At 36.1% G+C, this 12,226-nt stretch overlaps 1 protein-coding gene across 1 annotated transcript in view; it reads right to left on the bottom strand.

Annotated features, from left to right (window-relative positions):
• EPHA3 (EPH receptor A3) overlaps positions 1 to 12,226 on the bottom strand; it is a 205,397-nt gene that overhangs the window by 41,486 nt on the left and 151,685 nt on the right. The window contains exons 7-9 of the mRNA XM_042810528.1: positions 10,648 to 10,750; positions 10,125 to 10,192; positions 5,781 to 5,906 (exon numbers count right to left, since the gene is read on the bottom strand). Coding sequence (XP_042666462.1) covers positions 5,781 to 5,906; positions 10,125 to 10,192; positions 10,648 to 10,750 — 297 coding nt within the window. The remainder of the gene's footprint in view (positions 1 to 5,780; positions 5,907 to 10,124; positions 10,193 to 10,647; positions 10,751 to 12,226) is intronic.

Here is a 12,226-nt window from a genome sequence, read left to right as displayed (position 1 = left end):
GGGCAACAAATTAACACAAAGTATTGGAATAGTTGTGTATCCTTGTCAACATTAAACTCATCTTGGCCAGAGAGAATTTGGTTCCCAATTATTTTATTTATTCCAATTTTTTTAAATTCCAATTACAAATTACATACGGACCCAATGAAAGTAGGCCATACAGATTACTTTTGTTCTAGCATTATTCAGATAGACCTAATTGCATGAATACATCCTGTCATCATGGGTCTACAGGACATGATAGTCCACTATGAATATTATGCCCACTGTGAACTGCATGAGATCCTTAAATAGAAAATAGCAAAGTTTGATGAATGTTTACTTTTATACAATATGGTTTATCCATTGCTATGTAACATCCTGGAAGAAATAAAACTTACTTAGCATTTAAATGAAGAAGCATGAAACGTTAACAGGTTGATGGAAGAAAATAATTCACTCAGAAATTTCTATATTTTTTTTAAAGAGTGCACCAAGAATATAAGTTTCAATATCTCAATAAATAAATAAATATGAATAGTAACTGACTTTTGATTCCCAACAATCCAACTCTTCCCATACTTAAGACTTCTTACAATACAATAAAGTGCACAGAGAGCACCTAGGTTAAAGTAACTTTCAGAACAGTTTGCTTCCTTGTTTTAATGACGAAATAACTGAAAAAACAGAAAACGCTATACAAAGAAATGATGACATTCAGGAAAATAGGGGACAGCAAGAATTGCCCTACGTCTTTATACAGGAAACAATTTACTGAATAGAAAAGAAAGTCTTTATAGAAACTACAGGATTGGAGGCATTCAACACTCATTTTCTGTCAATAAATGCATAACATTTTTTTTTGTAACGTTTATATTTTAGGAAAATTGAAATCATGTTGTTTTTTGTGGATTTAATGTTCAGAAAAGTATGATGAATTTACATCTCTGTACTGAAATCCTCATGCACTATTGATTTCAGAGACTATAACACGTGGGAGATGTTTTAGATTTTACCTTCAACCCCTTTATTTATGCACTAATGCATAATCTGTAAGTTGCATTCTTCTTTCATCAGTTTGCCACCCACATGGCTGGCATTAGAGTTCATGCCCCATTAGTGACACTGCAGTTCAGGAATGATGAAGAGAGTAATAGCAATGACCAGAATCTTAAAAATCTGGCTTGCATGCTCATGTTCCTAACTCAAGGAACTGAGCCTATTTATTTACAACAAGGACTGAGGAAAGGGAGAGATGATAATGGTTTTGGCATATCAAAATGATGGTTCTAAATAAGATGGGCATCGACTTCTTTTTCTATACACAAGAGGCAAAACAAAGAATAGGTGTAAATTACAATAAAGGTCAGTTACATCATAAAAAAATGTACCACTAAGGATGCTTGGACAGCAGAAAAATATATTCTTGTGAGTCTGTGAAGTCTTTTATCTTGGAGATTGTAAAGAATAACCATCTATCAAGGAAAGTTCCTAACAAAATCCATTTTTCGTAAGGGCATCAACTTAATGACTCCTAAGGGTCACTTCTCAGCTTTGTTTTCTAAGGTTCCTCTGTCAGATAGGCAATTTAACCAAAAGAATCTGAACAAATGTGTCAAAGGGCAACAACGTTTCTCTATTGGTAACCCAGGTTAGATTTACATAAAAAAAATATAGAACTGAAAGCCATAATATGTTATTATCAGTTGCTGAGCTGCTTCATCTTCTGGGTATGATATTGAGCTATTAATATATTAGACACTTAAAAAAAATCAATAGCATATATCTCTATATAAACAGGAATATACTACTAAAATAGCGGACACATCAATTATTTCAACCGTTATTTGTAATTTCAAGCTGATAAGACAAGCAACAGCTCAGAAAATGAATTGTAAAACCTATTACTGGTAAGTAATGAGTGCTGAATTATATTCAGAGTTCTTAATTAAAAATATTCAACCTCTGCAAACTAAGATGACCTGTATGCTTTACCCACAGCAAAAACTTCTTCAGCTCAAATGCTAACTCCGGTCCAATACTGTCAGAACATCATAAAGAGGAAGACAAAAGCATGACTTTAAAAACCAAGGAATGGGGAAAAGGGGCTTGAAATAAGTAATATAATGTTCAGCTTTGTGTTCCATTTTTTTCTGTGCTTCCACACGCCAAAAAGCTGTAACAACCTTAAAACTGTTGGTCAGGTAATGTCAATAGAGTGCATCTGTGATTTCAGTATGTAGTTTAGGCAATAAGTCCTCCAGTTCATTCTAGAATAGTATATCTGATATTTATTTGGCTTTTGAGAAGGAAAAGGTTATGGCTGACGTCCATCAGCATGGTCCCATTTAGCCATGGCTGCATAATTTAGATCTTGAATGATTAATTAGATTCTATAAGTGCCTTGAAGCCAGTGGATGCTACAGGAGACTAAAATCAGACCCTACACAGCAATTAATATTCCTGGTGCCTGGGAATATGAAATGAGTTTACTTTTTAGAAAAAAAAAATCTAGATCAACATATTAATATTGCTTTAGTTCCTACTCATAAATGACTCTGAGTAACCTGGAGAAAGTTTACCAGGTAAACCAACTACTCTAACTTTCAGTTTCCTCACATAGATGACCATATGAATGCTACATAAGTTTATGTCGCTAACATTCACATTGATATGCAGTTATACTACATTTTTTTCCTGTAAATCATTTCTATTTGGTCCCAGTAGGAAATGGATTGGGTTAATCCGTATATAAAGAAACAGTAACTCATCAGATATTGTTTAGGAGGAGAAAAGCTTTGTGTATGAGATGGAAGGTGGAAAATCTAGCACTGATTTTAAGAGATGAGGTTGATGGCTTTTTATGTTAAGCCTTTCTGAAGTGCTCATTTTTAATTATGCTACACCCACAAAAACTGTATAAGCTGCCTTGCAGACTGATGCGTCTATTTGTATGTGGAAAGCTAACAGTAGGGCTATTTGTGATATAAAGATCCCTCTTCGTGAAATCTTAACTTTTTTAAACAGGCTGCTTATGGCATCACTAAGTGGCATTGGCCATGACTTTGGATCCAAGGGACAAGTAAAAGATGAATCTGTGAAACTGGCAGGTGCCTTAACTGTGCTGTGTTTTGAACGGGGATTACACTGCTTTTGTTTGCATGAAGCTCCCTCAGAGCTGGAGAGGCAGCTAAACTGAGCGTTTAACAAGCCTCAGGAACCTCAGCAGCACTATGGCAATACACTGCATGCCCTCGCTGAGACACTGCAATGTTTCGCAATAAAACCCCTAATGTTTGAAGTACTTTGGCCAACACTGTGCTACTCTACAAGTATATTTAAACTTTGAAAGGAAAGCACATATGTGCTCTATGTTCAGCAAGGTACAATCATATGTCAATTCTAAATCAAGAAGCCATTTTCCTTAGTACTCTCCTGTGATCCAAGTGGATGTATACTTTTTAAGTGGTTTGTTGAACTGGATCCATAAAAACAAGTGAATTGTTTTAAAAGAAGGAATTATTATAAAGAAAAACCTGAAAATGTGGCTCCTGGCCTCAATTTTCTTACACTTAGCCTCTCACTAAAATCCCTTGTGTTTTTCTTGAGGTTCTTTTGGATAAGAGAATTTCCTTATTACACTTGAGAATGTTCTCAAAGCTGTGTAAGCTGCCCTCTGTTTTCTCAGAGATTTCTGGCTAAGGATGTGAAAAAAATATTCGGAAAAATACCCAAGAATATCAAAATTACTTCTCTGACTTGAAGGTCTTGTTACTTATGTCATAATTTAATGTAGTCAAATGAATCAGTATCTTTTTAAAATTTCATTCACACATTTGTAAAAGAGAGGGGCAGAAAAAGCCTAGGTCCTTCACTCAAAGAAGTCATTGACTCAGTAAGAGATGGGAAATGCCTTTCTGGTTTTGGAGAGGAAAGAAAGTGCTTCTGCAGAAGCAGTCTAGCAGACACTCACTGCGTTTCACATGACTTTCATAATGCTCTGATTACATGAACTATCACATACAGCACATGAGGGCAGTGTGAAGTGATGCTACAAACTCATTTTGGAAGCTCTCACCACTGCATAAAGTGTTTTCATCTGCATTCCCTCTGCCCATCCCCATCTCTTTTACTTCCTATTGGCATCTTTTGGGACTGTTAATAGGAATGGCTAAATGTAATGCCAAATGTAGCTTTTAAGCTGCATGAATCTGAGTCATGGCCTTATAACGTAAACAAAAGTGAAGCCCAGCTTCAATGCAGAAGATCTGTAGGTTTTGATGTTGAACCTGCTGTCACTTTCACTGGAGTGGAATGGAGTAAAGATACTTGTTCTTAAACTACCTGGCAGTTCTAGGACATTTAGAGCATTTTTTTTCCAAGCTTCTCTGAAAGGCATTCCTCCATTTACAGAGCTCATACTTGGCCAATTTTGGTTTATCTCTCACTCTCATGTGCACTTTTAATTAAAGTTATATCCAAACAATGAGCCATACAGTATGACATATTGTTATTTCTTAGAATTTGCTTTCTAGATTCATAAACTCTAGACAACCCAAGTTAAGGAAGCTTGAGAATGAAGACTCCTTGAAGTCTTGTAAAGAAACATACTACTCTTGGACTTGGCTTTTCAATAACCCCCTCCTTCTCTATTACCATACTCATTCTCTATTATGTACAGTAGCTAAGCTTTGATGCCTTTTCTGAAGATGATGGAGAACAGTGCACTCTTGTGGGGCAAAATTAAAACCAACAAGAAACAAGAATCCTACCTTTTCAGAAGATAACCTAAATGCATACGAGCAGCTGAGTAGCTGCAATGTGAGAGAATTAATAGTGTTCCCTTTTACTGGGCTATTCAGTAGGTGCACTGAGCATAGCAGCATCATTTCACATATTTTTCCAAATGAAAATCTTTTGCTCTCACTAGAAGTCTGTTTCTCTCACATCTCATGATTTTAATTCAAATAGTAAATGTAGAGAGAAGTAAAAAAAAATCAATAATAAAAGAACTAGTAATTTTCAAAGGATTAAAAATCAATAGTCTTTCTCTCATAACTGCTTTAATACAGCAGGAAAGCTAATACTTCATGATCATCTAGCTCAATGAGACAATCTGCCACTTCACTTCAAGGATCAAGCACGCATCCCATCAAGAGCTTCACGCTGCACAGCAACATGGACGACTCAGTGTGATGAGACTTTCTGCTATATGTTTCCTCCGCTACAAAATCTGCTCATTTCAACAGTTTTCTTTCAGTAAACCCAATAATTTACGGTATCCGTATGCTTCAGACAATTGGTTATCAGACATACTACTCTTTCTTCCTAAATCAATAATTCAAATCCAAAGCAGTGACCAAAATCAATCTAATAGCCAAAGGTCACTGCATTCTGATGGATGTGTGGTGACTGGTATGAAATGAGTTTTGTGCTTTCACTCGAAGCACGATAGTCACCAATCCTTTTAATGAAAATATAGAAAGCATCTTCACAGTGGATACCATTTCTATGCTGACAGATTTTAAAGAGAAACATACATGAGGTTGAAGTCTCTCTTTACTCCCAAGTGCTGTGTCCAAGTGCGGGCTGTGGAGTGTCATTTGAAAAACGATCTTATTATCTGCTTTCTTCAGAAAGCAAATAGATGTGTCTGCTAATATCCACCCATATGTACTGAAGTCAGCTCTAAATATGATCCAGGAAGTTGCAAATCTACAAAGATTTCCTTTCCGGTCACAAGTACAAAGTCAAAGATGCAAAACAGTATATACAGTGAAAGGTATTTTAGTGGTCATTACCTGCTCCAACGACTTTATCAATTGATATGTTAGAAGCATCTAGTTCCTTGGCAAATTCATGTACAGCTTGATTGGGATCTTCATACGTATGTGGATCTACATAAGTTCTCAGGCCTGGGAGTTTTACTGTATGAAATTCAGAGAGAAAATGTTACTTAATTAATCTGCCTAAAGAAAGCAAATGAGATAACAGAAATATAATCAATAGAAGAAAAGAGTACATTGCTTCTTCAAATCAAATGGCTTTTGATGAGTCTCCAGGAATCTTAAGACAGAGTGAAACCAGAGACACTCATGCAGTTATTCCACAGAAGTTCAAAAAGCATTGCACTTGCCATGTTTACCAGTTTTGAAATGATAAAACATTTCCTGACCCTTTTGGTTTGCTCTGTTTAGATGCTGCTTCATATTGTTCCTTACAAGGTAGCGAGACCTGGAATTAATGGTTGATATCACAGTAAACCTGAAAAATTCCTAGGATTATACTAACCTGTTTCATTTCTGATTCCTCTAACAAGATACATAAGAAAAAGAAAATTTATAAAAATAAACGTACACCTCTTTCTACCCTTCTGTTACAAATACACAAGATGGAAGCCAGTCATTCTTAGCATTACAGTTTGGACCTAGTACTGAGTTACCCCTAGTACCTATGCTATATTTTGTCCCTTTCTACAGTCTCTTGGCCAAGGATTCCTCTGCTTGACTGAATCAAGCACTAATTCAAACGACTGTATGATTTTAAAGGCACTTTCAAGCTGTTCACATCACATAACCCAGCAGAACTGGAATGGGAAACATGCCATCATTCCCAACATTTCTCCCCACGAAGATGTTGAAGGCAAAGCATTTCTCCTCTCCAGCTCAAGGCCATGCTTGTATTCATACGCAGTAACTTGTGTGTCTCCCTCCATATTCATTTCAGAATATAAAGACATTCTCTATCAAAAAGCAAAATAGCCAGTACATCCAGCTTGACGTTTGTTGCTTCTAACACAAAACCTGAGCTCCTGAACACATATTTCAATTGTCTCAGTTGATTACATAAAAGATATTAAGTACTGCTTTAATTCTACCCAGGAATAGCCCTTCCAGCATGGTACTATTCTACTGCATCCAATTGCTGACTGGTAGCATAGTTAAACACATTTCATTGTGGTTAGGTAGATGGGTGTACCCATTGTACCATTAGTTAGAACTTGCCATTGTTTTGTCAAACAATCCCAAGGATATGTGAAAAAAAATTTCAATTTTATGGAGATTTATTGGCCTCGGAATTGACAAAGAGATGATGAAACCAAGTTTCCAAAATAATTGGCTAGAAAACAATACAAACTAAGAGCCACGCTCTTAACAGAAGGGCTGCTTATGTGCAGCATTAAATGCCGAGTGTGTTTCCTTCAAGAGACTGATGATTACAGAATTACTTGCAAGTAAAACAGAAAGTAATTGGCTGTATATTGCTGTTGGTTAAAAATCTTGTAAATGCTCCTTTCCGTCCATGCTGAATGTACATTACAGGCTCTCTCATACCCTCAATAAAAATAACAACAATTAAAAGCTTCTGCTCTGAGGGGATTTTGGCTGCAGATTTTTAATGCTGACCCCAGAGGTTCCCAAGATCAGGTGATGGTGACTGCAAGGAGAATAATCCCTTCACACCAATAATTAAGGGCAGCTTGTATAGCAACTGGGTTCTGTCATGAAAAACAGATAATAAACACATACACATGTGTTAAGCTGTACTACTTTACAGCTCATTCTGTGCAAACATAATAATTTACATTTTCATTTTACCAGCATGAATTGCCCTAAGGGTAGCAAAAAAATAAAAAAGGTCTAGCCAAAGAAGGCAAAGGGAGAGGATCTGAGGAGGTGAAACACATTTTTGCTCCTTTGAAGTAATATTATAGGATTTGTAATAAGGCTGCAGGGAATAGCTCATGGCTGGTGCCTTTTTTAAAGTAATTCAGAATAAACTGATTGAAATAAACCAGCTGCTCTATTTGAGATGCTGAAACTTTACAACAGTCAGGGAAGTTACTTTACCCTTTTCTAGTTCACAGGAGCTATTTTCTTATTCTTTGAGAAAGACTCAACTTCAGTAGAATACTAAAGTTTCATCAGCCACTTGTGTAGATACATACAAATCCTAACATAAAAACGACTGCAAAATCAGTAAATAATTTTCAAGAATTTCTAACAGAAACATCAGATTCACGATCACCTCTGTGCTGACTACAGCGTGGATTAGCATGGCACTCCTCAGAAAGCAGTACATAAATATCTAAAGCCAAATTAAAAGCAATTTAATCCACAGGAATTTAACCACACTGACATGCTTAAGAATAGTGATTGCAACTTTCCATTGTGTGGGAGTAAGGAGAGCAAACTCTGACCTGTTATTTGTCTGCAACACTTTTTTTACTGGCTGCTTTTATTTTATAACCTCATTAAATTTGGATGATGAAGCATTAATTCTGTGGGCCACATGTACTCATATAGATTTTTTTGCAGGCTAGTTGGTTAGCTGTTGATGGGCTGCACGATGCAAACCCATTGCTACAGTTTGCATATCCCTTAACAATGTAGGGAAGGAGCACACATGTTTGTGGATACAGCTCTCTGGAGATAAAGAAGAGCTCCAAACTTAAAATAATAATACGAACAGTCAAAGAACAGTTACTCCATTGCCACTGGGATTAGGAAGCAGTCCTAATTTCCAACTACTGCCAGTAAATCCCTCATTAAAATGTTAATTCAATTACATTTGGTGAGGAGGTGTATTTGAGAGGAGTGACATACGGATACCAGTAACTCTCTTCTTGAGGATGGTACAGTGTCACTGCGTGCAAAAGGATAAGAACAGAAGTAAAATGATTAAGTGTAAACCACATTAACCTTACAGCATGCCAAACAATAGAAATACATGGTTCTGCATGGTTTATATGGTATAGCAGGGTATTTATCTGGAGCTGAAGCAGTTTCAAAAGACTGCTGCTTCTCACTAAAAGCATGCTCATTCAACATCAAGAATTCAGTGGGAAAAAAAGGGAGCATCCAATTTTGATGTTTATGAATGATATTTATGCTCTCTGTAAAAGAAAAAAAAAATGCAGTGATAAAAATTTCTGAAACCTTCTTCACTCCTCATTGGGAATTTTAAACCATCACCTTCTTTACCCTTAAACTTCTCCAAAATTCATTTATTCCTGCTTTAAAGAGAGTATGGTAGAAGTTTGATTATGACCTATCTTTCATTATTTGGAATTCCTCTGCTTTGGTAGAGCCCTGCCAGGTTATTCACCACGTGAACGGAGGCTCAGAGAAACTGACATACAGCAGAAGAATCTCCCCAGCCAGCTATGACCATAGTAAGTGTCTCCTTTCTGGTAGCAACAAATCACTCCTGGGACCAGAAAATCAACTCCTGCACCATTTATCTCCCGGATGGGACCTTGCTCCATACTGCTCCTTTCTCAGGACACAGCTAAATGATCCAGGAATGATAGGCCATGTAACCTCATCAAAAATAGGTATAAAAATATCAAAACTGGATGGGTTTGGATTGGTCTTTGAGAAAGATCAACAGTAGCTCTGATTCCTCAGGATGACAAAAATGTCACATCTGTACGTTAACTGTTTACATTTATTTTGTGACTCAAACACAGTATAAGTCAATAGAAAGGCTATCTTCCCATTTGTGGGTGAGACCCAATGAAACACTCATAATTAGAAAATCAGGGCTCTGACAAAACATTTATAAACAGAGCTGGATTAGAAAATCTTATGAATTTGGGAGACATTCATTTAGTAGTTATTCTTAATTTTAAAAACTACTCCAAATTACTTTTCATTCTATGCTTACAATAATTCCAAACTGAATTTGTTAGTGCATCACTTCTGTTAAACAGCCAGTTTTCATGGTCCTTTCAGCAGTCATCAAGATTTGTTTCATTGATTTTGTATTTTGCTTTAGAGGAAAAAAAATAAATCATTGCTTAGATGTTATACAGTTGATAAGGAAGAAATTGAAGTCACACTGTATTTCACTATTGCACAGCAGAATCAATATCATATTGATAACCACATGCCTTATTTGAACACAGCAATGTTTTGCTTATTACTGACCTGAACATAAATGAATAAAACTGAGACAAAGACTGTTTGTTAGGGGAAAATCTGCTTACCCATAAGAGAATAGAATTCTCTTCCCAATTTCACCTTGGTTTAAGTCAGGTATGGCTTATTTATTTATTTATTTATTTATTAACTGAAAACCATGCATTATCTATGTGATGAATTCCACAAATCTGTGAGCATTAAAAGACTTCAGTAACTTACGATGGCCATTCCCAAAATGTAGTCTTTTCTCATCAGTACCATGTTTAGACTTCTTGTATCCACAGAATCTACAAGCAACAGAGAAAAAAAAAATGAATATAGAGAATTGTACATGTGAACTGCAGGTGGAAACAGAATTGAATGTTTTTCCTTCACAATTAAAGGCCTGTTTGAAAATTTAATGATATTTACATTCTCTCTATCCTATAGAGGCATGTTATGTTCTCAGGGAATTTGAGGAAATTGACTAATGAGAAGATTTGTTGATTTTTGACCCCTACAGTTTAATTTTACAATTGCCTAAGAATGTGTTTATAGCTTTTTTTAACAACTGCTGCATGATTGGGGCTGTGAATGTTAGCGGGCTCATTACCAAGCAGCTCAGAGCTCTCTGGAAGCAGACAAAGGAGAAGGTACAAAACAGCCATGCTACTGCCTGATGATGCTCGATTTGCCACGCTCATCAAGGTCCCACAGGGAAATGGAAGAAGAAGCAAATGTGCAAAACAGAGCACAAACTAACCTCCCAATCAAGACGTACACAACAACCGTGAGGAGAATGATGGCAACTGCAGCTGAAATGGCAATCATAACAACCTGGCTATTTTCACTGGAAATGGAGAATGCTGGAAAGTTAACACAAAAATATATAAATAACCACCCCACACAAAACATTAATTAGTACAACACGACTGACCACTCATATAGAGAACAGATAGACTGACTTGTCACTAAATAGCGTTTGGTTTCATGCCAAATATTTAATCTGTTAGGTAATTTTTCATCAGACAAATAAATAAAAGAGAAGTAAATGAAAGACTCTTGCCTTCCTGAAAATTTACAGTTGTTGTTGCTTCTACAGCTGATTGTTACTCTTGCCGATTGTAGTAATAGCTGTTAAATTGATACTTGCATATAAATATATATATGTGATTACAAACATGTGTGTTTCATGACATTTAAACAGTTTGTTACAGTCAGTATGAAATTTTTCCTTGAAAAGAAATCCCAGCTAGTCAATAATCCTGAACCTTATTCTCACTTCTGTGTGATGGAAAGTGCTTTAATGAATTAGGCTTCATTATTAAGCCATACAGTATCGCTGTGAAGGTTGTGAAAAGTCTTGGCCCACAGAAACAGATAGAAGGATTACATAAGTTAGTATTCATTGGAAAAAAAGAAAGGCTTCTTTCCACCTCACTTTGGACACTTCTTTGCAGTGCCTAAGCCAGGTGCTTGGGTATTGCCATATAACAACAGGACATCTTTGGATCTTAAGTATGATTTCCCATCTAAAGGTCACCATTCTAAGGACCCTTCCAACTCAAACAAACATCTTCAGCAAACACTTATTGATCTTCATCGAGTACAGCAGAATTAGGTTTCTCACCACAATGCTTCATGTTAGTCATCCAAAGTGAGCTTAAACACAGACCTCCTGCTCCCCACAAACTGGGCAGTTAGTCTACGTGACTGTCTGGAAGAAGCCTCCACCTATTTCATGCCTACAAGTGCACTTGTGTTGTTATAACATGACAATAGCAATCAAGTAACGTGATTCAGTGTTTATCTGGATAATCTGTACACTCTTTATGCTATCTTGTCATCTTCCACATTTTCTGGTAATCTACTCTATTTTTTTTTTAACTTCTTTTTTAAAATTACTTTGCAAAGAAAGCTCATCAGTTTCCAAGTTATGAAATCCTTTATAATCATAACTGATTTTTTTTCTCCTTTCTGAACTCCTCTGTCCCATTTGAGTTTCATTCATTATGCCAAAGATGCACATACACCATAATGGCAATTTGCAATAGTACTTTTTTCTTTAAACAAATTGCACATTTGATTTCCAAAAAGCTGAAGCTGGAAAGGAGCAAGTGGGGATAAAGTACTTAGCATACCTCAGAAATACATAGATGCTGCATACATAGATAGTGAAAGACCACTGGATTTACTTATGCTACTCTTCTTGGTAAAAGTTTGTTATTTTAGCAGAATATTTATCATATCATGGGTTCTCAATCATTATGATGAGTACATGAATAAACCTCATGAACCCATATCAGAATTACAGTGTTAAATTGTTTTACAACTCTGAACAG

Source organism: Centrocercus urophasianus, unplaced genomic scaffold (assembly GCF_019232065.1).
Source record: "Centrocercus urophasianus isolate 14NV4802_14NV808 unplaced genomic scaffold, USGS_Curo_1.0 seq_12, whole genome shotgun sequence".
NCBI lineage: Eukaryota > Metazoa > Chordata > Aves > Galliformes > Phasianidae > Centrocercus > Centrocercus urophasianus.
This window is presented reverse-complemented; position numbering and strand designations above follow the sequence as displayed.